General features: G+C 34.9%; 3 protein-coding genes across 3 annotated transcripts; 1 reads left to right on the top strand and 2 right to left on the bottom strand.

The window, feature by feature from the left end:
* Positions 1–813: 813 nt before the first annotated feature.
* On the top strand, positions 814–1179 carry TRIADDRAFT_30534 (uncharacterized protein; the record flags this gene model as incomplete). Its single annotated transcript, XM_002116204.1, has 1 exon — positions 814–1179. A coding segment is annotated over one exon (366 nt), but the record flags the coding sequence as incomplete, so codon positions are not given.
* A 7209-nt stretch (positions 1180–8388) lies between these two features.
* On the bottom strand, positions 8389–12654 carry TRIADDRAFT_30634 (uncharacterized protein; the record flags this gene model as incomplete). Its single annotated transcript, XM_002116110.1, has 18 exons — positions 8389–8565; positions 8661–8748; positions 8830–9005; positions 9102–9212; positions 9281–9371; positions 9455–9543; positions 9639–9928; positions 10663–10739; positions 10813–10877; positions 10955–11100; positions 11180–11336; positions 11411–11491; positions 11615–11776; positions 11900–12012; positions 12102–12165; positions 12266–12320; positions 12391–12503; positions 12604–12654. 18 exons carry the CDS (start codon positions 12652–12654, stop codon positions 8389–8391), a joined length of 2106 nt encoding a protein of 701 aa, XP_002116146.1.
* Positions 12655–22170: 9516 nt separating this feature from the next.
* On the bottom strand, positions 22171–26578 carry TRIADDRAFT_50808 (uncharacterized protein; the record flags this gene model as incomplete). Its single annotated transcript, XM_002116109.1, has 14 exons — positions 22171–22233; positions 22375–22443; positions 22625–22721; positions 23020–23138; positions 23234–23293; positions 23400–23467; positions 23534–23638; positions 23743–23824; positions 23941–24051; positions 24209–24256; positions 24342–24403; positions 24483–24570; positions 25035–25079; positions 26516–26578. The coding sequence occupies 14 exons, from the start codon at positions 26576–26578 to the stop codon at positions 22171–22173; spliced, it is 1080 nt and encodes a 359-aa protein (XP_002116145.1).
* Between the last annotated feature and the right edge of the window lie 1215 nt (positions 26579–27793).

Below are 27793 nucleotides of genomic sequence, written 5' to 3'. Positions count from 1 at the left end.
AACTAATTTTATGACAGTCATCTCAGTATGTACTTATTACCATATAATACCATATGTATAAGTACATCGAAAAGCTAATTGATATGGATGAAAAGTGCTGAGTATTTCTAATCTTTTGAATATGATCCAATGATTCTAGTGGTATTAACAGACACTTCATCTAGCTCGATTAGCTGATGGCATAGATATATTACAATTCGTGCTGATCAATGATAGTATGTTTAAAGAATTACGCATCTAAACTGATAACAAGTTTTTAAGATTATGACAATCTTTTTTTGCTTTCTTGATGGAATCGATTTCAGACGGTAATATTGAGTAGATCAACTAACCATTAGTTATCCCAATAGTAACATAGCAATTACCCACTTCATTTTAATCTGATTACTGTCTTAATTTTATTTTATTTTTTTTTTCGTTTGTTTCTATACAGTAACCATCTTTTATTAATATTGAAAGATTTGCGCTTGTATGGATATGAATGCCTATAATGCCAATGGTCAAAAGAATTTAACACCTACCAACGATTTAATTACGCCACATCCTGGCACTACACATTCCGTGTATGCTCCTGATAATAATTACAGTAGTTATGAAGTTTATAGAGCTGGCCATCCTTATCCGACGATTGCTCCACCACATCTTTCGTTACAGATGATGCCATCACATGCTAGCGGCGATCAATATCCTAATGTTGCTGCGGTGCCTGTTGCCGTTGCTGCTAAGGACCATTCGGTTTCTTTAATGTCAAGTCATACTGGAGCGCAATTTTATTCAACTCCTGGTGCTGTTAGCCAACGCTATTCAACAGCAATGACTAACCCTGCTACTGGAACTGCTATTGCTGCACCTAGCACGACTAAAGATAATGCAGTTAAACCAGCTTATTCCTATATTGCATTAATTGCTATGGCTATTAAGAGCAAGCATGATCGCAAAATTACCTTAAATGGTATTTATCAATTTATCATGGACCATTTTCCTTACTACAGACAAAATAAGCAAGGATGGCAAAATAGTATTAGGCATAATTTAAGCTTAAATGAATGCTTTGTTAAGGTACCGCGTGAAGAAGGTGAAAAGCGACCGAAAAAGGGCAACTACTGGACATTGCATCCAGATAGTGAAAATATGTTTGAAAATGGAAGTTTTCTACGGCGACGTAAACGTTTCAAGAGAAATTCTTCAAGTAGTAGCACTAGCAATACTAACAATAGCAGTAGTGAACTACAGCAGCAATCATATCATCATCAGCATCATCAACACCACCATCAGCAACAACAGCAAGACGTCAATAATAAATTATCAAATGATTGTTTAGCAAGCGATCATAAAGGTAAAGTATCGGATAAGAATCATCATGATAGTAATAGTAAATTATTAGATGTTCAACCATCTTCTTCATCATCTTCTACACGAAGTTTGCCTAAAGCTGAAATAGGTGAAACAACAGCAGTCAATAATGATGTTAATCGGTCATCGTCTCCACTACCATCAACACTCCACGACCAATCGCATCACACCCTAACATCATTAATTAATCAAAAAGATCATCCAAGTAAATGTAAAATTGAGAACGACGGCCATGATCAATCGAGCCATGAGAATAGCAGTATACCGCATACTTCGGTTGCCGATATCAATTCAACAGGTAGTGCTTCAGTAGGAACTTTGGGATCATCAAATTCAGCCAGATCAAGCCCCAATACTGCTAGTGGTAAAAATAACATGCAAAGAATTGTTAATTATCCCTTTGTTGATTACCCCGTCAATAAATGGCCTGGTGGAACTGGCAATCATTATTATACAGCTGGCACTTTATCCTATCCAAGCGGTATTGCTGTCGTATCACCTGGACAACTTTGTACTGCTCCAGCTGCTGTTTCCAGCCAATTTCTCGAAGCTCATAATACAAATCCAGTTGTAACCAAGCATGATGAATCGCAACAACAACAGCAATCACAACAGCAGCAGCAACAACAACAACATCTTATACCATCATATTGGCAATCACCAGCTGTTGCTACAGCAAGTACTAATCAGACACAAAATCATTCTAATAGTTATCGTGATATCTACGATATGCAACGTTACAGTGGTGGCCTTTGCACATCTGCTCCTCAAATTTATTCGAGAATGGGTCCAATGTAATACAATGGTCTAGGTTAATTTAAAGTATTTTATTTTAAAGTAATATGTCCATTACTATTCCACGATAATATCTCTATGATAATAGTAAGCTAAATCTAAATTAATATTACTTGTAAGAGAATAAGATCTTAATTGATGTTCGTATAGTAATATTTGTAGTCGTTGTTAAGGCTGTTTATAATAGCAAAAACTTTATTTACTGTACGCTTCTAATACAATTGTTGTGATAACTGTGATTTTAATTTGTTCTAGTAAGTGATTTTTTTATCTACTGCAGTATTTAGCCTATAATATATCGGACATTATTATTTCATATTTGTCTATTGTGGAAGCTCATTTTATACTGTATCTATCATAAAATTATCGTACGTAAACATTGCAATTGGATAAGAAAGCAAGACCGTAGGCTTATGGATTAGGTTTGTGATATTTTAGATAAATAGTAATAAAAATTTAATTGAAATTCCTACATTGGAATCACAGTTATTTTCAGTAGATTTTCTTTACCCTTTTGTATTTATATTTGACCTTTTAGAACTAGCTAAATCTGGAATAGATTTTGTAATTATTTTATCTCTATTGACAAATATGTTAATATTGTGTAAGATGAAATAGGACTAAAGGACAAATAAAACGTAAAATTTTGATTGCACTTTTTATGTCATTTATTTATTAATATACTTGCATTATACTATACTATCTTGGAGTAGACATGGAGTGTTTTTAAAATAAAGTGCTACAATAAACTTCAAGAATATTCACCATTTCTTCTGTGAAAGCTATCCTAACACGTTAGCCTTTGTTAAAAATATGCGAATGCAAATCCTTAACTTCATTAGTTTTTACTGTAATACGCTGGTAACATTTGCTATTCTAGGTAGCATCATGTGAATGACCGTATACATATTTTAAAATATTAAATAATAATTTGTGGCATTAATCTGATAATTAATACTTGAATTAGCCGCATTTTACTTTTAGGAGTAAAAAATCGTAATCGAAGGACGATTTTGAATTAAGTTTTATTGATATGTATATGATGAAGCTATGATGATACCTTTACTAAGAATGATATTTCCTGAATCGAATATTGCGTCAAGTGCTACTTTAGCACGCCAGACCCACTTTAAATACAAAATATCACTCAACTTCCAAATGAAATAACGAATAAATTTTAAAACACTAACCATTATAATTATTATTATTATGATTATTTATTAAAGTCAAAGGTTTCTTTCATTCATAAGCCAATAAATTAGATACTAAGAATAATTACATCAAGCAACTTGACACAATAACGGCATAATATTTATATCAACAGTTTTCATGTTTTTGTCCAATACGTCGATTTCATTTCAGTTTGCAAATTGCGAATGCTACACAACTGTTACATAATTATAAGCAGACTAGTAATAATAATAATAATAATAGATTCCAATGTCGAAGATTAAACAATTTTAATTGAGGGATATTCCCTCACTTACGGTACCACAGGGTACACAAATCGCACAATAAGGCGCTTTTTCGAACTGCAAATCAAATAGGTATCGGTTGCTGCACAATTTGTTTCATTCAACGTTAGAAACCGTAAATACAGTATGTTTGTACAATAAACGCTAACAGTATCATCTACGTAATTTCGAGTTAGCATATCCAAAATGAGACACCAATACAAAAAGAAACTAATAGCAATGAAATACTTCTAGAATATTGATCAGTGTATTTTGTACGAATTAATAAATTAGTCGCTATTTGAACATTACAAACTAGCTAAAACGATTAATATTTTATTACCTACTTAAAAAGTATCATACACATTCGTTGAACTAAAATGCATATCATATTACATACGATGATGATAATAATTGGGTCAAGAGTTAGCATTAGCTAAAATATGGGCTAAGTTCATGTTAAAGTAAAAATTGTACACATTTAGTCACAAAATCTTACCCAGTTTAATTCTCTCATCCTTGCTAAAATTATAAATAATTATTAGGGGTAAATCATAACTTTTGATCAATAAGCAAAGATATTTTCTTCACTTTCAATCCTCAACAGCTTCGTATGCGATTTTATCGCTTGTATCAAGTACAGGCTCGCCGGGGAGTAAGTTTACGCCAAAGAAATCTTCAGATGTAGATCTGGGAGAGTTATTACAGCTTGTCAGAATATCATCATTAATTGGTAACGATGGTGATGGAGTACTATACAGGTCGCCAGCAAATTCTTGTAACTGATCATCTTGGTAAGAATCTACATTTTGATTATTATCAAAAGAATGATTCGGTGAATTTCCCATCGATGATTCATTGCCATCATTTGATGTTTTGTGACTCGACATAGCTTTATCTGCGGATACTTCTTTATCATGAGATTTTAACGATATATCACTATCAAACATGTTGTCATCCTTACAAGAGTAAGGTTCATCATGTAATCCAAACGTAAAATTGTCTTTCTCCACATAACTGGGTGATTGACAGAATTGAGGTTCAGTCACGATCTGCTCTGTAGGAAAATTCTTAACTGTGGACGACAATTTATGGCTTTCCTCTTCACGGTTATTACGAGATTTTGATGCCTAATATCGATTATGTATTTGTTAAGATGAAAATATGATACCTTTTTTACTATTCTCCAAGATTTAAGCTACATGTCTTACCTTTGATGTCTTGCCAGGTTTACGTCCCCTCTTTTTTGGTACACCTTTTAGCTTCTCTTTCGTTTCTTTACGCTTCTTCTTGGTAGACTGTAAAGACGTAAATATTAAAAGCGCGCCTTTAACATATAAAACACAAAGGATTCTTACCGATCGCTTTTTCTTCGCTGGTGGTACCTTTATCGAAAGATTAACTTCTGGTATTGGCTTTCATGCAATATAAAGTATAAATTAAATAAAAGTCGTTATTACGGATTGATTTTCAATTTACTTACCTCTTTCCGTTTTAGAATATTCTTGTGACCTTTACTCTTTCTACTCTTTTTCTCAACAGTACTGGATTCTAGAAGATGAAAAATTTTTAGCTAGTTATAATGTTGATAGTACTATACCTTAATGCTATAAATCATACCTTGAGTCAGCTTTGGGAGCAGGTTCTTTTTAGGTTTTCTCCCTCTCTTACCTTTCTTATTAGTAATGGTAACCTTTAATGCGCTAACCTATTGTTATTACAAAAGGTTAGATCTAGCAGTCTTAGAAGTAACCATTATTAGCTTTACAATTGAGAGATAAACGTACTCTTTTAACTTTAAATCGATCAGGAGAGAAATCATCGTCAACAATTGCATCTTCGTTATCCTCTAGCGGACTTGCAGGATGAGAGGTTCCGGTAGGCCATATACCGTCAATTATTAATTTGCATAATAGTTCTAATCGTCGAATAATCAATTTGTCCTAATAAAAAGTAAAAGATTAATGTCAACGTAATACAACATGTTACCAACAATGAAGCATAAAGTGAAAATGCCACTAATCAGGATATTCAACGACTACTTAAAATAGTAAGAATTAAATAAAAATCCCAAACCTTTGGCCATTTATTTAATTTTGAAATGGAAGTGTCGTTTTCACGGTGTTTACTTTTCAATGATCCGGTATCTTTTACATCTTCTTTATCCATGATCGTAGCTATTTCTTTTACGTCATTGTGCTCTACCGCTTGATCAGCGTTATTACGGGAGTCGTCATTGTATTTTATTTCGTTCGAAGCAGTATTATTATCAGAGATATCGTTATCTTCATTTCTAGATTTTTCTATTAATACGATGTTGTCGTCGTAAGAATTAGTCTGTTTGCTTATTCCCCTATCATTTTCAGTTTTCACAGTAAAGAGAGGATTTGGGATCATAGACACTTCTGTTAAATTTTCTAAAAACATCAAGTATTTCGTTTAAGGATTTTTAGGCACAATGATTTCAGTGACAACAGTCCCCGAAAAACAAGAACGCAACATCTTTGCGGCTTGATAACTAATATCAGGTCAGGTAATTCAGGTATACCGCAAAGACTTACCATCATTAGTGGCAGCTGATGCTTGCACAGGGGACTCTGCAGTGGAAGCCTTTATTTCATTGGGTAATGTTGGAATTAATTTTCCAAATGACAAGGATGAGTCATTGCAGAGATTGAACTCAATACGGGTGACACCGTGTCTAAAATTAAATTAAATTAATTAGTGAAAAAGCCTTCTGTGTTTGCATTATGAAGAGGTTTCAGCATACCTAGCCACGCCGATTAATAATTCTTTATCATGCTGTTCGTAAATCCACCATGAAGGTAGATCACATGATTTCTCAGCTAGCATTAACCTTTCATCGAGTTTGGGATGCTGTAATACCTATTGCACATATTGCAATTAATAAAGCTAGTACACTTTCATATTATGCGTTATCATGAAATATGAAATCTTACTTCGCGCCTTATAGAGTTCAGGAGACGAATACGGCGAAGACATCGAGCCGCTTTTTCTTTCGAAATACGGCCGACGCTAAAATCGGCTTTATAGAAAATAGCATATAAGTTAAACGTACAAAGCGAAATCATAAACAAAACTTCGCTTACCAGTAAAATCACTTGCAGTACTTTTATTGCATACAGCTTCGCACATTCTAATAAAGTCTATATAGTATGCAGTTAACTTTTCGTTCGATTTCTTATCGAGTCGAGCTAATTGTCTGAAATTTTAAGGTCACAGCTTTAATAAAATAATAATCATCAACAATGATTTAATAAAGAGCTGTCACCGAAATTTCTCCCAGTTATAAACGTCTGTTCCTGATTCATATTCGACGCCAAATGTAGAAACAATACGATAAAAGTCCACTTCCTCACGTTTAGACCATCTAGTATCCAAAAATAAATTGTTTCGGCTTAGCTACACTCTTACGTAGATAAAATGTTTATATCTAACAGGAAAACATAGGACAAAAAGTTTACCTTGATGCCATCTCTATTTTCTTTAGCTTCCTTTGTCTTACTGCTTCTTCAAAACGCTCTTTCCTTTCACGCTCCTACGGTTATATCAAGAAACCATTTATTTGCTGATACATTTAAAATTTTTGTGGTATGTGACTCTACCTTTTCGGCGGCAGCTTTCTTGAGCTGCTGCTTCTTATGATTGCGTTGATATGCGGTTATAGCACGACGAAGGCGAGTATTTAATTCGGTAGAGGACGGCCATATATACTTTCCTTCGGCTGTTTTAATTATTACAATTATGGTTACTATTGAAACATACTCAGCTCATTTACATTCTGAACTCACCGAAAGAAGCATCTATTTCTTCGTTAATTTTCTAAAGAAAAATTTATCATATCAGCTAAATTTAGTATGTAAATAAAAGTATCGATGTGTTTGCATATACCCTTCGCTTCGGTTTCATAGTACGTTTGTCATCATTGCTGTAAATAGAGAAGCTTAAGTTAATATACAGTACAATTACGAATCAACTGATTGAATTACACATAGCATACTCTGAGTCGTAATCCATATCGTCGAAAGTATCTTTATTAGCTAACTTTTCATGAACTGAAGTAAGCTCAACCAAATCGAAGAAATACAACGCTGGATCAGCAGCTATTAGATCGTACTTTTCATAACCTAGAGAACAACAGTCGTTTAATGGCCAGGTCTTTCGAAAAAGTGAACAGTAACTGAGTATTTTTACCATGTTTAAGGACACCAATTAATAATGATTTGTCAGCTTCTTTATTCCACCATTTACAAGGAGGATCTCCTTCAATCGCTGGGATGTGCAACAGAATTTTACTACATAATAATAAAGAAACTTAGAATTCAACAATGAAAGTATTCTTTAGCAAATGTATTCACGAATTTACCTAGCCGCTGCTCCTGAGAATACTTGCTCTGCGATATCATTAGCAATATCGAAACGTAGATAGTACATGAGTCGAATCCTAAGTAAGATCCTAAACAAAAAATGTATAATATAGATGGATTACTTAGCAACTAAAAGCTGGATTATTAAGCAGGACTATACTTAAAACATACTTATTGCAGTGATGTCGCAAGTGTTTTTTGTATCCATCATCTTGAAGCAATACATCAGGACTATTCTTTGATTTCCACTATAAATAGGGCATTTTTAGACCAATTTTACATTGATATATCTATCTAGCCATATTTATAACTTACCTTAATAGTTGTGGGAAGTTCTACAGATTCCTGATTTTTATTCTTTCCTTTCCTACCACGCCTTCCTCGCCCAATCGGGCCGGCTACAACTGAAAATTTTTATAATCTTCATTTTTAAGGCTAAACTTAACCGACAGCGGTCGGTGGTATTCATATAACTCACTTTCTTTGGAAGTCCCAGTAGCACTTGAATCGACAATTGCGTGGACGAAGTCTTTGACTTTATCATCGCCATTATAGAATTGAGCACAATACAGCAGCTGCGAATAGTAAAATTTACGGAATTTATCAATAAACAATCTTGGAAATTCAATCAGTATCTATTTTTCGACTTAAGTAGATAATAGCTGCTCACAATTGTTTTTGAGATAGCTTCAATGTCTTTCTCAGTAAGCTTACGCTTAAACCGAGCCACTCTTAGTATATCCTTCCACCGTCCCCAGCTACAATTTATGCATATCCAGTTTATAATAAGGTATGGGTAGAATTACTGTAACGCATATCTATGTGTATTATAGACTTACCCGTATATTAATAAATACTTTTCTACACGAAAACATTCGACTCTACTCCAGCCTACTTGCTTTTTAGGGGTGTAATCAGGATCCAAATCTTCATCCGAAATATCATATATGGTATCATCTGTACCATACCGCTTCGTTTGACGTCTTTGCCGTGGTTCATTCAAAATTAATCCCTCCTGTGTGGCAGGCATTAATCGAACATGTTTTTATATTAATATTATGGAGCTACGCGTATTAAACAGATATATTCATTAGTAAATGATTACGGCTACCTTAGACTTGCTGTCATCCATATCCAAGTTAGCCTTCTGTGCCCACTTCTGCCAAAAGTTGGGGTCATCAATATCTATGTCGTCTTGATTATCTGAAGACACAAAGCTTGCCTAAAGAGATCAAATATCGTTAAAAATGGATCAATTAATTTAATTTCTAAACATTTGTTTAATTGCACCTTTGCAAAAGTCGACCCTTTTCCTTCACTTTCGATGTGAATAACTTGAGTTCGTCGCTCGAGAATTTGATCAATATCTTCTTCACAGAATCTGTAATAATTGATTTAGAAGGACAGAAAAATTTTGTAAATTAGCATTAAATCATTAAATGTTATAAAAAATGAGCAGCATACTTCGAACTATCTTCATTGTCTTCTTCCATCAGAGCACCATATGCACCTTTGCGTAGAAGATCTTCAACATCCCTTTTCGATAATCCCTGCTAAATTTGAAATTATAAAACATATAATTACCTATATATACATACACGATATTGAGTGACACAATAAGATTAAGTCTCACTAAATTAGACAATACCTGAGTTGGTACAGAGTCTTTATTTCCACTCATCGATTGAAGGACTGCCCTATCTAAGCCTAACTTTAAGCTAGCGCGATCAAACATTTCCCGTTCGTATGAATTCTGAGTTATTAACCGGTAAACTTTTACAGCTTTACTTTGGCCAATTCTATGGCACCTAGCCTGAGCTTGTAAGTCATTTTGGGGATTCCAATCCGAATCAAATATTACTACGGTGTCTGCGGCAGTAAGGTTTATACCCAAACCTCCGGCTCTTGTACAAAGTAGGAATACAAACCTATCCGATTCTATATTAATTTATACAGAGAATACATAGTCATTATTCACTTGTCATAGTCGTAATTGCATACAATATTGAAGGTTTCAAAATTAACGAAACTAGCAAATAGCCTAAATAGTACGACTGACTATGAAAAATACCATTCACTGTTTCACTTTAGAGATACTGTGACCAATTCTTAAGTTTATTACTGCTACCAAAGGGGGCTTTTTAAATAAATTTCATCAATTTTCATATAATTTTAATTGAAATGTTCTTGCACTGCACTGTGTCTAATAATACAATATAATTTACACTTATAGTATTCACATTGAATTGGAGGCCTGTGTATAGCACAGTAATCGCGATAAACTGCTGCAACAAGGACTATCGTAAACACAAGTTTTTCCTTTTGACTGCAGAGATTTGCTAGAAGATCGTCTCGTAAATGTTTACAGTAACATCACCAATTTGCAATTGGTACTATTACTGACATCAAGTAACATTGCATCCATGACAAGTAAGAATTTGTCAGTCATTACAATGCAACATAATTATTACTGCATTTGCGATATTGAAGTCACATGATCTCAGAAAAAATAATTATCACATAAAATCCATGTAATACACATCGGTGCTAGAGCATACGAGTCTTCATCAAATATATTTTGTTGCATTAAGTATGGGAAAGTAATTATTTGTACGTCGTTACGTATTTAACAAAACGTTAACTATTCAACGGTGATAATTATTCATCGATACCTGGTTTACAGAATCTATCAATAGCTGCCTGACGGAGATTTCCTCTTACTCTTCCATCTATCCGTTCATACTGATACCTGGGTAATCATACGTATAAGGTTTAGACGTAGTGCAATCTAGGGAATATTATTTTCAAGTAAAATTACCTACCTTCGGTATACTAAATAATCTTCCAGTATGTCCAAACAACGAACCATTTGTGAAAATATTAGAACCTACCGATAGAATCACTGGATATGAATTTAAAGTATTTTAAAATTATACAATTAACATTCGAAATTTTTGTGAATACCTTATGGCCTCCGTCTTTTAATTTGGGTAGCAACTTATCAATTAGTACCAACTTTCCTGATGCCTGGATCATAGCATGGATAGCTGCATTTATTCCGTTGACTTGATTATTTGCTGTAAATTCTCCTACAATCTTTTCTTCGGCTCCTGAAATGAAATAGGTTATACAAGGATAGCACAAATTACAGACGCATTAGAGGTATCATAAATCTCCGTTGTATCCTACCATTAATCAAAAATGGATGATTACAACATTTTCTTAATTCCATCATAGTATTCATTAAATTAGGGAGATTCGAAGTATTCGCTCCTTTCGATAGAAAGTTAAAGTTTCTTTCAAGTATTGCCCGATAGAATTTTTTTTGAATTGGAGTTAGTTCAACCTAAAGGATAATTTTCAGAATATTATTGTAATTACTTATTACACGATAACTTAACTCTTAATCAGCAATGTTACCTCTATGATGGTTTCTTCCTTCGGAGCTAAATTCTTTTCTACGTCCTCTTTCAATCGGCGTAACATCATCGGTTTTAGTATCTACGAGATTAACGTAATTTACCAAAAAATACCATCATAGCAATGTAATCGTATTAATACACTTTCAAGTCAACATATTGTATATATTTTATACATATATACTTGATAATCCACATTACTAACAGTTTGCAATTTGTCCACTTGGGCTTCTGTTTTCAAGTTACCAAATTCTGATAAGAACATAACATCGGATGCAAATCGAGCAGGTTCTAGGAAGTTTAGTAAACTAAATAATTCTTCTACATTATTTTGTAGAGGGGTTCCAGTCAGTAATATTCGATGATCCTAAAAATATATTAATTAATCAATCAGAAGAGTACATGCGACCTTTACCATCCTAAAATTGCTGAGGGTTCCACGATCGCATCTAGAGTGTCTATAATATTAATCTTAGCGCCACTCACTAACCATATGCAGCAATTTTAAGCCTTCCAATAATTTACAATGACGATTTTTTAAGCGATGTGCTTCATCTATAACCACTACCTTCCACGGAATAGCACGCAAGTCTGGATTATCGGCTATTTTTTCAGTTCAGAAAATGTAGTCACTTTAGATACGCTAATTTTAATACTGATATATATTTCAGAGACTTATGATAATTGCATACAAAGTATTATTTCGTAAGTAGTTATGATAATTTGAAATTTGATAGCATTGAGATTTGGAACGCCCTTAAAATAAAAATTTTATAATTTAATATTTAAAAAATATGGTATTTCCAGAGCGAAATACCCATTAAATATATATATATATATATATATATTTACGTACATTACTATCACGATAATACAGTTCATAGTCACGTATAAGTTGCCTGCTTGCGGAGCTACAAGGGAAAATTTCAGAACTGATTTTAAAATGACAACATTTTAATAGACAGTGATTTTGTAATGTACCTTCCATGATAAACAACGACATTCATATCAGTCCAAGCTTCAATTTCTCTTTGCCAGTTAGCAATCGTAGACAGCGGAGCTATTACTAAGAACGGCCCTCGAATATTGTAGTTCTATTGTAATTTATAATTTAAAAGTGTTACAGCCATATTCAAAGAAATCAGGTTGTTCAGTATAATTCCAAGCTTATTCTATCCATTAATGAATTCTTACTAGTAAATGATTCAGAAAGGAAAGAGACTGGATGGTTTTTCCTAGGCCCATTTCATCGGCCAATATAGAATTTTGTCTACAACAGAAATGAATAGAGAGTGATCGTCTTGTCCGGCACGTAAGTAATTGTAGCAGAACTAACATACCTATTGAACCAGCAGAACAAAAGCCAGTTCAGACCCTCGAGTTGATAATCTCTGAGAACGTTTCCAGATTTATACATTGGTGAATTAGTCAATTTTATCCACTCACTCGGGTGTGGTCGATAATACGCCTAAAATATGATGTAAATACTAAGTATAAAATAAAAAGCGTACGTAAAATTGAAGCTGAACCAACCATTCTTGGATTTATGGGAGGAAGATTAGTTAATCTTTTCATTTGCTCAATCTTTTCCTGTTGGATATTGTCCTTGATTTCATATTAAAGCACAACAAAAATTTTCTTAGATGATTTAGTAAAACACTGTGAAATTAGATAGTAACAACTAACTTGCATTTCCCATGTACTGTCTTCGTAAGGGAGTAATTTCCACTTAACAAGGCAGTGTGTAATAGACTATTAAAGGATAAAACTTTAGTGACATATCACATTTGAGAGGAAATAGAGTTCATAGTATTTTGGTTTATGTAAGTATTAACTCTAATAATGCAATATAAACCTCGTTAGTCTTCGGATCTTGATACGTTTTAATGTCTAGGACCCGATCAACTTCAACGTATTCAGGGTTAAATGGTTCATCATCTTCGAACTAGTTACCAAGTATAGTTCTATTTAAAATTGATATAATTAATTTTGGTATAACAATCGCAGATACTTACCTCAACCAGATATCCTAGTAAAGCTCTTTTTTGCAAAAATCTTTTCACTTTCATGTTAATGCGTTTATCTCCATAGGTAAGTTTCGCTACGCTTGCCCATTCAGCATGTAGATAAGAGCTGAATATATAAAAATGTATCATTAGATTGGCTACGATATATATATATATAATGGCTTCTGAATAGCATATAGTTACGTGTATATAACAATAGATTGCATAATAATTTAATGTTAAATTTAACATATATGATAAACAGCATTAAGCATAAGATTTACTAATTTTTATATTTGACGTAGAATTCTTCGATTTCTCCTGGATATCCTTCTTCCCCTTTCTTAACGATGTAAGTAATTAAATAGCAATAGAATGTGAGTAAATAACACTATCCTCATAAACTATCATTATTTCTATGATTAAGCCAAATTTTAGTTTGATCAGATACGAGTTAATAATCACAGTGATCATTAGGTGTCCTAAGATATATCATCATCTATCATACTTCATTTACTGGCTTTGCCAATAATATACTGTTGAACGAAAATGTATCATCTTACAAAATCACATGCAACGATAATCTTACCTCAGTATTTCTTTTTCTGGCGGATAAGATTTTCTCAACTATCATTGCTTCTTCTTCCTATAAAAGCAGGAATACTGGGTTCTTTAGTAGACTGTACTGTACATTAAGAAATAATATTACCATTACTAATTAAAACAAAGGATTATTACCTGCACGTTTTCTTCTTGATTTGGAGACGAAGTTTTAGATTGATTGGCCTCTTTTATTCTATTCTCTTCCTCCTCATCGGTAATGTTATAATCAAAGTCTTCGTTGTAAGTTTTTTGTTTTCGTTGACGTAATGACCTTCTTGTCTAAGGTAGAATCAAATGATTAATATAAATACACAAATGTCTACGGCATAGAAAGAAGTTGTGCAATTATCTATAAAAATTAAAGCGATAACTTACTACAGTAGGAGAATCTACATGAGAAGCAATATGCGAGACTATTTCTTCATCTGAAGAAGAATCCCCAAAGCGGCTCTTGTTACGACTTGAAGCTTTCTTGGTTAAGACAGTTGCAAGTGGTCTATTAAGATATTTTAAAGTTAATATCAACAGCAATATACTTAGTAACCATATCAATTTGTAACTTACCGTGTGCCTTTTACTCTCCCAGAATGAGATAGGACCACGCTTGACTGATAATTTGCCGATGGTGTCGAGGATTGCGTATTATTGGATAAATAGCGAGCATTTGGTGTATTTTGATTGTGAGGATAACTACTTTGTTGTTGGAGTTCTAGATACTGCTGCATCTGAGATTTCTGCCGAGCAGTTGCTGAATGAACACTTTGGCCATTACTTTGATATGTATATTGTGGTTGGGTATAAATTTTTGCATCAGGTTGTTGTAGCTGACTAGAATTCATGTATCCTTCCTTTTTATGTTTTTGTACTTCTTGTAATTCAGTCGTGACATAACTATCGGTTGGCATGATTTTTTGACTGTTAGACTCGGAATCGGGATGACTGTAATAAGGTTGAGTTTGTAGTTGCTGTGGAGCATTCCTTGTATAATGCTTGATATTGTTATCTTTGCTACCTAAGTAATTTGAAGAGTATCGTGGAATAGCTGACATGGTTTGCTGATATTGTCTATCTTGTGTACTACTGGGTTGCATTATAGCATTTTGGTCATTACTTATATTAGTCTGTACTGCATTACGATAATTAGTTGTTGTAGAGTGTAAAGTTGGCGCAGGTTCATCATGTCCAACATCTACTTGCATTTCTGATTTTAGAGCATAATTCATTTGGGCTCCTTTATTCTGGTTGTAAACTTGGTTGAAGTGCTGTTGTTGTGGGTATAGCGTCTGGCGTTGATTGTGTGATTGATGCACTTGATAGTACTGTTGGAATGTATCTTGGGATATTTGTGACGGATCCTGTTGCGAAGGCATGATATTTCCCGATAGAATCATTCGTTGGCTGTGATCGTTGTTAGAAAACTGGACTCGTTGGGATTGAGGTTGATGTCCTGAACTCTCATGAGGTAGAGTGTGTTGTTGAGGCTCTATACTAGAATTATGTCTGTTAAAAGCTATAGTACCTTGTTGCTGTTGAGAATTCTGCGCTGTCCAAGAAGAATTTTGACGCTGTGTTTGGACTTGTGGCTGTATACCTTGAACTGAATAATTTTGAGAGACTTGATAATTCTGTTGTTGAGGTAAAGCAGCATTCGACACCGTATGCATACCCTGGGAATGAAACGACTGATCTTGAGAGAGATTTTGAACTTGTAATCCGCTATGACTATAAGGCCCCAATTTAGGTTGTGATTGCATCCCACTGTACTGATCATGTTGATAGACGTTATCAAACTTTTGCATGGGTTGTTGTACGAAACGTTCATGGCGTTGGGGTACAGAGTCATAAGTTGTTGGGCGATTTATTGCTTGTGGATGATGTTGATTCTGTAACTGCAGAGTTGAATAGTAATTGGAGTTTGTATCGACAGCATTTGATGAAGTGTCGTACATTGGTAGTAGATTCGGGTCTGCCATATCGGTCAGGAAGTCGTCAAGTTCTGTAAGTACTGATATCCAATTATAATAAACGTAGCATTCAAGTCCGCAGAATAGAACTGAACGATCTTCCTTTGAACGTTATGAAATTAAAATTTCATTCATTTACAGTCTTTATACAGACAACGCTGGAAAATAAATCGGATATTTTACGTCATTAGGGATATAAGACGTAGTGAACTATTATAAATTATCTCTTCATCACTATACAGTATGATATGTTAGGTATGACGTCTAAAACTGAGATAGTTGCAAATTTTTCAAAAATCTAGAAATATTACTTACAGTAGAAGACAGGGTACTCTAGTTTGTTAATGACATTCATACATGTGTAGATATAATATATACTCCGTATATAGCGAAAGGATAAAATGATCACTTAAAACTAGAGTGAAAGCTAGGCTATTACCGTATTTTACTGCGAGATTTAACGTTTTATGGTTAGTCAAGATAGTTTAAACGAATAATTACAGCCTCTCTGAAATAAAGATGTTTGGACTAGTAAAAAGAAATAGAAGGCTCTTCTGAAGGAAGGTAGTCACCTATTCATGAGTGGTGATGAACGGTAACCGTATACGTATAGGATATTGGTAATTCATTTATTTATTGAAGAAGTTGCTATCTACGTGTATTAATGCAATAGCATAATGATGCTGGGCTTTGAATGTTCAAGTGGGTCGAAATTACATGTAAAATTAACTGCCAGACTAGAAACCAGGTTGGACAGATGGAAAGTAGTTAAGGTGGTAGGTATAATGGACTTGATCCGGAGTATCATAGCATCACAGTCAACATTACAATTGCTGTCTTGCAAAAAGGCAGAGAATTTGATAAGATATCAAGTAAAAAGGTGATATTAATTCATTATCGATTAGGAAATCCACTATATCGTCATTCATTAGAATGTTGAAGTTGATAACTTTGTGACAACGCAGAAGTGCTGTCATAAAACACGGTGTACTTTTTTTGTCGCATAATGTTATGTTCTAAAAGGTATTGATGTGTTGCATATATATATATATATATATCAAGTTCTTCATACTTGGTTACTAGTAAGACTGGTGTATCTTAATGATAACTACACGGTGTTCCATAGACTAGAAACTGAACGACAATGTCTAATTGATGGACGACTTTGGCTAACAACTGATGGTACTGCATACTGTACATGCGTCCATAGATCCTTAATGGTGATGTAACGTTTGCAAAATCGACAAGCATTTTCTTACATTTCGCCAGATAGGTAGTTGGTTGATATTCTCTTACCATCCATAAAAAACTCGATCTACCATTACCGTACTGCATGGAGTTGTCTATGCGCATCATGGTATTGTATTAGGATTGATTGGCAACTAACGTACTGTACTAGCCGCACTGGACCACATTTTGTAGTGGACTGTTTTCATACTGTATGTTGGGACTACTAGAGACTAATAGTGATTTCTATCAAGTTGTAGATACTGTTACGTGTACAGTAGAGTACCGTACTGTACGACCGATCCTATTGTGTCATTTCGGACAGTGGATTGTACTGTAGTTTACAGTACAATCCAGGGTGGACTAGACTGTGTCGACCTCCAATTCATTTCTTGACCCATTCAGGTGTCTGATTTCAGTGAAGAGTTGAGGTCAACAAGAAAGAAAACATTCTTTATTCATCTTAGTCGTAGACGTCGGGTTGTGTATGGCAAACTGGAGTACAATCACTGTGACGGCTAAATGTTCAGTAGTGAGTGAGGTAAGTTCACTCCACGTTTTATTCATACTATAGACATAAAAGAAAGCAACTGACAACGGTACAGTGTGCTCATGGTGAAAGCTTGTTTTAATGACAGCCTCCATGCTTTGTACTGTACTGTATGGAGATTTCACTACGAGCACAGTCACCGTTGTCAGTGGCTTTTCTTTTTCCAGTATGGTGATGATACTGACTAAAGACTGATACACTTGATCTATCGACTTGCCATTTCCAGACATTGTTATTTTATGATTTTTATTCAATGTACAAATGGTTTATTGAACTTAAAACTAGCGTATCATCAACATTGTTCTACTAATTGGATAGTCAACGCATTTCAATGATTGTTACAGTATAATTCTAGAATTTCTTCTTCGTGTACTCATTTCAACTTATGCTATCGTGGCGAAAAGATATCAAGTACAATACTGCCAGTGCACAGCGTCCACGATACTACAGTACTGTACGCTACTAGACGGTGTTGTAGGAGAGGTGGCTGAGCACTACTGCTGCCTCCGTTGAAGCTTGCAAATTACTGTAGAAATGGTGATCGAAACAAAACCTACTGTACCTACTCTACAAGTCTCAATTTTCGATATTTTCAATGAATAAGTAGCTGGGATCACTGGACTTTCATCGCAGATTTTATGTGTTACTGAATCTTCTGCTATGTACAGTACATTAGTCATACAGACATACAGTATATATATACAGTATATCGTAGAGACGAGAACGTGCTGTACTGATTTCTGTCATGACAGTGAGGCAAAAGAAGACTACAGTACAGTAATCTTCAGTACCGTCCAGTATTACTTAACAGTTATCAGCTTATCATTATTGCATGGAACATGATCAAGTCCATTATCTTATCAAGTAATGTAATTTACGAGTGCTAGTATGCATTGATGTTGCTATTTTAGGTATCATTAGCTTTTCCATATCAAAGTTCTTGTATTTTAGTCACGCTGCAGGCAATATAAGCGCGATTTTAACCCTGAATGATGTATGAATTTTGCGCACATTGATGCCTGTCGTCCAACAATTACAGCCTTTATCGACATCACAGTAAGTTGGCTGTATGAAAGTGAGCGTTTTCTACGTTTTTATCCTACCTAATATAGCTTAGACGTTGTATATGTACTGTAGATTACGTGATAGGGTAAGCAGACACACGTATTTTGAGACAATCATTGTGATAGTTACGGTTTACATCACACTACTTGAAGTGCAGAAAGATCAAGCATCAACTGTTATTACCGTAGATTTGGTTATGTAACTGATGTCAATGAACGTTAGTCAGCCATGGCGATTGTGAAATATAAGAGTGTGATAGCGTATTTTCCAATGAGTAACAGCACTGTACAAATCGTCTACTGAATTATTATGGTGAAGTATATTGAAAAGTCGAACGAAGTAGAGTATTTTCTCAATTGCTAAGATTCCTTATATTAACCATTGCCGGTAAAGTATCGACTTTATGAACAAGGAAGGATTTGATTAGGCTAATTTTGAACTATTTCGCTCCATTACTTTTATGAACAGTCCTGTTCATCCACAAAAATATTGTTCGTTGATTTCAATTTCTCTTCAGTACAGTAATTAAAGTTAAACCATGCCGACAGAAAACACGCGCGTAGAATGCTTTTAAACTTTGGGGCTGTTGTTCTTAACCAAATCAACACTGCATATTTAATAATGTCACTGACTGCATTGTAGTAGATCTTTCAACAAGAAAATTTACTCACTGCCACTTACCTAAAGCCTTCAGAAAGAGTAGAGCCGATTTCTTTATTCCAACATCCAATGTTATCCAGTACTACAAGAAAATGGTAGAAATAGTAATATTTGTAATTGTGGATTTGGAGAGGCACAGCAGTTCTTTCAAGGCACTTTCAATGTTCGCCCTAGGGATCTCCTTCCCTACTGAATCTTCCTGGTTAGGTATTGGCTGAGACACGTATATACTGCACAGTATAGTAAAGTGCGCGGTTGCAACGCGTTGTCAATATTCCAGGTTCAAAGTCGTTCCAACCGTTGATTGATATGGGAACGTTGAAGCGTGCAGTACGCACAATGCCCGTTAAAGGTTTCGCTGTCAGGATGGCGCCTGGATTAAAAAATCTTTCAAAAATCCCTTTTACGGTACCAGTACTGTACTGTGCGCAGGATTGAAAGATACTGCACTGTACTGTATCATTCAAAGGTTTAGCTGTGACGGTACAGCACAGTGTACCGTACATTGTACTGTACAGTACAGTACCGTACAGTACAGTTACAAAGAGAAAATTGGGAAATCCTTGTACTGTAGCTTGGGTGTGGTTTGTAATATTGTGCTGTGAGCGAAAAACTTTTCACTGCGCAATGCATACTGTACAAGATCTTGTCACTCTTCTCTTCCAGTTTGTATAGTACTGTACTGTACAGTACAGTACAGTACAGTACTGTAATTACAGACTACTGTACAGTACAGTACTGTACTGTACCCAATATACAGTACTGTACTGTACAGTACTATACTGTAAAGACTACAGACTGCGTGTACTGTACGTACTGTACCATGCGCTACTAGAAATTACTGGTACACTGCGGTACGGAATAAGTACAGTACAGTACTGTATAGTACTGTACAAAGGGTTTGTCACTCTCTCTTCCAGCCTGTACAGTACTGTACTGTACTGTACTGTACTGTACTATAATTACAGACTACAGTACTGTACTGTACAATACACTGTACTGCACACTGTACTGTACACTGTACAGTACTGTATAGAATACAGACTGCGTGTACAGTACTGTAATGTACAGTATCATCGTTTAAGCTATTTACGCTGAGTATCTGAGTAATCGGGGTTATTATGGCTGGGCCTAGTGTACACTGTACAGTACTGTACAGTACGCTACAGTACAGTACAAAGCGTTGTTACTCTTCTCTTCCAGCTTGTACGTACTGTACAGTACTGTACTGTAATTACAGACTACAGTACTGTACGCTGCAGTGAAAAGTCTTCTATTCACAGTCCAGTACAGTACTGTACTGTACAGTACTCTGCTCTGTACAGTTCCAACTAGTTTAGAGTGTAGCTTGGTTCGGAGCGCCTAAAACACTTTATTGAGTTATCTGCATATCGAGCTTTACTGCTTCGATATTTTTTTTCACTTACAGTACTGTATTTTGATCTGGCGTACTGTGCTGGACTGTGCACCATACGGCCTCAATAGTTACGTATGGGCACTTAACCATCAATAGTAATACACCACACGGCCGCAATAGCAACAGACCTTCATCGTACTGTATACGAAATTGCAAATTATACTTTTTGGTTGATCTGTTTGTCTTAATACTCCACTGTATAGTGTACAGTATGCCTTTAACTTGCTCTATACTCTAATGCACGGTATACTATACTGTATGTTGGTACGTGGTACTGTACTGGGACTGCTTTTGATCCCGGTGCAAGATTATCAATCCCAAAATTGGCAATTCTACAATTGCTTGTAAAGTATATCAGTAAATGTAACTACTGGTATGGTATTTATTCCATGTAATAGCTAGTATTAGGTCCTCTTGCTTAGTACTGTGTAATGCACGTACCGGAATTCGTGTTGTACTATACTGTCCTGACGGACACAGAGGCAATAGTGCAGTGTTAATGACGTATATATGTCATATACTGTACAATACACATTATACAACTTGAACTGGTAGTTATACAATCGACCGGAGGACTGGCAGATCAACTAATCTAATCAGAAAGTATCTTTTTCAATATTTTTAGCCAATTAGGGAAATGCTGCACAGCCAGAGGATCACACATTTCCCTACCTAAACAACCTCCCTCTGGTCGAAAAATTAGACTTCATTTTAGTTTTAAAAGAAATTTAACTTTTCATTGCATTAAAGCTAGTAGATAATATTCGAAACTAGGAGGGTTATCAATATGAATAACAATTTCCACTTATCCATAACGCCTACCATTATATTATTATTAATCTCATAGGCTGTTCGTTTCATTGACAAGATACGTAGCAAAATGAACTTCTTACAATACGTAATAAGGCTAGACGTAGTTTTATTCAAGAAGATCTAAATTCAAAAACAATCCAGGACAACTAGTGAACTTTTAGAATTGAAATATCGACTAACTTTCAATGGCAAACAAACATCGTATTAAATCCTCATTGCTCAAAGGGATCGAGATAAATAGAACTAAAACATTAGGCTTTAGCTGTCGATTAAGTACAAGGGATGCCGTATTCATCCATTTTCAAGAGAATGACTTTTGCCATGCAAACATATAAAAAGTTCTATATTGATACATGAACCCAAATATAACTGTAAAAGCGTCAACAGTTGACTAAAGATTTAGTAAAGTTGGAACAAAAACTATCTTTGAAATAACTGTAGGAATATCAAAAATATTTAAGCCAATGGATTTTTCTTCATTAATTCAACATCTGATGTAACCATTTCTGTAACAAGCTCCTATAGGTGTCATAATTTATAACAATAAGAGATTCAAATAATAGAAAAACCTACGACATATGCTAATACAGCAACTAATAATGCTATATGCGGTGAATGAAAATATTTTGCTACCACTTGTTTAAAGGTATAATACCGGACCTCAAATGTTACTTTCGGTTTCCATCCCAACTTTTCACGAGCTTTGGTACTATCGCCTTGCAAGAAATCCTTATCAATGTATCAAACACTTGTTATCAACAATAGATAATTAAAGAACATACAGTATAATACGTGCTCAATTTATCTATGCTTAGATACTGGTATTCGACATTTTAGAGATGAAGATTACACATATAGATAAATGAATTCTTTATGAATTCGCTCATAGCTAAGGTGACTACAGACTTACAACTTCTGCAGGACGATAAAATTTAGGATTAATTCGAACACGAACTGTATCATTTGCTTCATCAAAGCCAACTTCATCAAGTCCAGAACCTTTCCAGCTTGAGAGGACAGATAAATACAATTGTCACAAACGTAAAATATCTATTGTAACATTGTTATACACCCTATAATCTTGATTATGAAATCAATTTCATATCAGCATGTGCTAATTGACATCTTAATATCTGATTAAGCTTGCAGAACAACATAAATTACAATCTTATGATCTCAAATACAGTAACTATAATGAACATACTGTGAAAAGTAACGTAAACAGCGCAAATTTAAGCTAAACATTTATAATTGTATACACAAAAATCAGCAAAGAAACAGTTAAAACTGTATTAAAAAACAAACCCAATTTTTATTCCGACGACAGCGAAAGCAGCCTCAACAAATTTGCGCACACTGTGTACTTCACCGGTAGCTACAACAAAGTCTTCAGGTTTGTCATGCTGCAGCATCATCCACATTGCCTACGGAATGGATAGGTTATATCTTAAACAACATTAAGTTCTACAAATCAAGCATTGCCTAATAACTTTATGAAACTATCTTCGCTATACCAAACCTCGACATAATCTTTAGCGTGGCCCCAGTCTCGGCACGAGTCTATATTTCCAAGGTGAACCTGTGGGGATACGAAATATTGGAAATAATGCGCGTTAAATAATGCCGCTAAACACATAAATTTACTTTTACAAATTTTAACAATACGGATGAATAATGGGAATTACCTCCTCTTGCAAACCTAAATGTATTTTAGCAACTGCACGTGTAATTTTTCTTGTAACAAATGTCTCTCCTGAAATTTAATGATAAATGCTAAAGCTGATGAAGGAGATATGCGTCACTAAAAACGTATCCATACCTCTTCTTGGACTTTCATGATTGAATAAAATACCGTTACAACAAAACATATCATAGGCCTCGCGATAGTTTATCACAATCCAAAAAGCATACATTTTAGCAACACCTTAAGTCAGAAGGTAATACGTAGATTAATGATGTGACAACTTTATGATAAAATAGTAACTTCACGTTTTAGATGTGAATTAGTTATATAATATCAAACCTTACCATAGGGTGATCGAGGATAGAATGGCGTAGTTTCTTTCTGGGGTATTTCTTGAACTTTCCCATATAATTCACTAGTAGATGCCTATTAAGTATTATAATAATAACTATTAACTCTGCCTTGGAAATAGAAAGCAATGGTATTGATATTTATGAAATATGCTTGAAAGCAAGAGTTAGCGAGCGCTTAAATTATAGAACCTGATAGAATCGAATCTTGTTACTTAGATTACAGGTCCGAATGGCATCGATCAAGCGCAACGTACCAACAGCGTCTACATCAGCGGTGTACTCACTCAAATCGAACGAAACCTTATAAAATGTTTATACAACAAAGTTAAACGCTACCTTATTATTTTAAGTATATCAGTCTATACATGTAGACAATTTTATGCAGATACTAGGAATAAAGCAGATAATATAAAATACTTTGGTGTTAAGAAATCGATAGCATAAGTAAAACACCTACTTTGACATGACTCTGTGCAGCTAAGTTATAAATTTCATCTGGCTGTACCTGAAATCAACCGTACAATGTAGCAAACCATGAAGTAAATGCTATACTGTAGTTTACGAATATAGAGCATCTTGCAATATCTTACCGAAGAGATAATTTTTACCAAACAAGTACTATCAGTTAAATCACCATAGTGCAACTTCATAGCTAAATTAAATGACAAGAATAAGGACATTAAGTTAAGATTTAGCAGTGCAATTTAATAAGTAAATTTATACTTTTGAACCTTTAGCTGTATGAGTTTTAGGGTCTTCATATAAGTGAGAGATTCGACCAGTATTAAATGAACTTGATCGCCTAATAATTCCGTGAACCTGAGATAAGATGAATATTACATAATTACTATAAGATTTCTTATACTAAAGTGAGATATACAATTTTAAAAAGTGAATAGATTTGTCTTGTAACATGTGCTAAGGCATAAACTGAATTATAATAACGTCATGACGGCAACTGGATAAATAATTCACTAGTTTAAGCTTTTTTACAAGATTTAGATTATGATACTAGCACATAGGCAGATTCTTAATAAATAGATAATTTAAAATTGTGACATTGTCGAGCTTATACTTTTACAACTTTTTTAAATTGTCAAAATATAAAGTGAATAGTATCCGGTGCAAAGTATGTTGGAATGATACAGCGTACATCCAAACATACTGTAGAGTGATAATCGTGCTCGAATGAGAATAATAAAGAGGCTACTTAATACTATACATAAAAAGATGGTGTACCTTGAACGCAAAATTAATTACGACTGATGCTTTTAGGCGCTTACCTCATAACCTTTATTGATAAGTAACTCTGCCAGGTAAGAGCCGTCCTGTAAAGAATATGAATTCTTAGTTAGTTTTTATGGAGTTGCGATAGCAAAGATTCGGCGATATAAAGCATTAAATCTAATGGTGATACCGTAACCAAGAATAGAGTTAGCGGTATCCAATTTCTACGTAGTCATGCAATTTATAAATGTTAATGGAGTATTATTATTCAGCACAGTTGCAGACTCAGTCAAGTTTTGAACATGTATAAACACTGTAAGAATCTAGGATAATATCGTTCGTTGAGAAGATAGTATAAAGAATATAAGTAATATATGTATGTCCTATATTATAGGATGGGCTAACTACGAATCTTGAACTTAGATTAACGGAATCTATGTGTGCATGCCATTTATATTCAAGAAGTAATAGCTGTGATTAAGAATGTAAGTGATGTAACGGTAGGTGATGAAGTCCATTTTCATTTGTGCAGCAGGAGAGTTCAAACGAGACAGTGATAGAACGAGGCGTTGTTTTTGGTCAAGAGAATATAGAATGAGTCAAGTTAGCTTTTAATGTGTTGATTTGATATAATCATTCATATTAATCACTCATGTATTATACAGTAAGAGACATGCAGTACTAATACGTAGTTATCGTGCATTGTAAGTCGATTAAAAGTGGAGTACTGTACTACTGTACCGTATATGTAGGAGCCGAAATGAAAGTTGCATGTGTTCCATGTGCAGTTTTCCACTGTACATTTACAGTGGAGTATACAGTATAAACATCCTAAGAAAGTTTTGATAAATGACTAATATTATGTAATGAACTAGTAAGATACTGAGACCTGTAAGCTACTAGACAAGAATGTTTCAGATTCTTCCTCAAACTGGATTAATTTAGTTTATTTAAGTTCAATAAAAACATTGGTCAATTTTCTATATTTCGTTATAAATTGCATTTAAAGTATCAGCTAAGTTGAGGAATCAAGATACCATATTGATATCAAGTAACGATTCAACACTTAAGCCTGTACTATCATTGAATTGGTGGCATCTAAGCCATTTCGCATTTTAGTATATTGAATGGTTTATATTATAGTTTTAAAAGGGAACTCTCCATTTCGGAGTAGCGAATAGGGAGAGAGAAATACTGCAGAAGTGATAGTCATACTTGGTCCTAGCTTAAGATTGTATTGTTCGTGAATGCGGTGTTACTGTGCTCCTTACTTTGATATCACTGTATTACTCCACTTACTTCAAAGTTAAGTCTCTCAAGAATGTGTTGAAGGACTTTGCAGTATGGTCATGGTGTCGATTTTAAAAAATTCTATCCAAAATTGGAAGGTGTGTGTCATTATAGTTTACAAGTGAAGTTTTGCTTGGCATCCGCCTGTTGTAATATTATATTAACCATTTTGACTACGATTTGGAAAGAGTCACTGAATACTCCATTTCGTTCTAGTATAATACTAAGTTGACATGTATTGGCATACCTGGCCCGTAATCCCGGTTATTAATGCAATTTTGGATCGCGATTCAGAAGTTTCGGAAGCCATTTTCAAAGATTAGTTTACAAAGTCTACGAATCCACAGCAATTTGAAGGCGGTCGTTGCGGGTGAGTGCACACTACTGAGCGGAGTCCACTCTACTGTACTGTACTGCTGTTACAGTTTGTACTACCAGAGTGGTCGACAGGAGGTGTAAGCTGGCGTACGCATGAACCACCAGAAAAAATCATGGCCTTCTATGGACAACATGTCCCTCATTCATGCCACTAGCGAGCAGAGTACGGTACTGTATGACGTATCATTGGTCTAATGATGAGGTGGAGGATTGGATATCGCGCATGCGTAGATGCTGGATGGACGAATATCAATGAGTTTGGAATCGCATTCTACTCCAGACTGGATTGGAGTAGAATGCCGCTCACATTGAACAGTACAGTATGCTAGGCTACGGTTAGATTTTGACTGAACACTTCAATGATTGAGTAGGATGGGTAAGGCGAGACGCACTACTTCACTGCTACAATTTACGTTGTACAGTACTGTCCAATAGAATAGGCTATAGTCCGATTTTGGCTGTCGTTTTGAATCATTTCCTGTCCAATATGATAGGCTATAATCGGAATTTGCTTGTCGTTTTGAATCGTTTACTACTCAATCGGACTCATCCACAGGACGAGTGTCGTTAGTGCGTACGTGCTGCACCACTTCACTTGTACAATGTACTGTACAGTAGAGTACAGTACTCAGTACTGTACATTGAAGAATATGACAGGCTATAGTCAAATTTTGACTGAACACTTCAATGATTGACTAGGATGGGTAAGGCGTCTGAGATGCACTACTTCACTGCTACAGCGTACATTCTGTACAGTACTGTCCAATAGAATAGGCTATAATCCGATTTTGGCTGTCGTTTTGAATCGTTTACTACTCAATGGGACTCATCCACAGGACGAGTGTCGTTAGTGCGTACGCGCTGCACCACTTCACGTGTACAATGTACAGTACAGTACAGTACAGTACTCAGTACTGTACATTGAAGAATATGACAGGCTATAGTCAGATTTTGACTGAACACTTCAATGATTGACTAGGATGGGTAAGGCGTCTGAGACGCACTACTTCACTGCTACAGCGTACATTCTGTACAGTACTGTCCAATAGAATAGGCTATAGTCCGATTTTGGCTGTCGTTTTGAATCGTTTACTACTCAATCGGACTCATCCACAGGACGAGTGTCGTTAGTGCGTACGCGCTGCAC

Source organism: Trichoplax adhaerens, genomic scaffold, assembly GCF_000150275.1.
Source record: "Trichoplax adhaerens TRIADscaffold_14 genomic scaffold, whole genome shotgun sequence".
NCBI lineage: Eukaryota > Metazoa > Placozoa > Uniplacotomia > Trichoplacea > Trichoplacidae > Trichoplax > Trichoplax adhaerens.
This window is presented reverse-complemented; position numbering and strand designations above follow the sequence as displayed.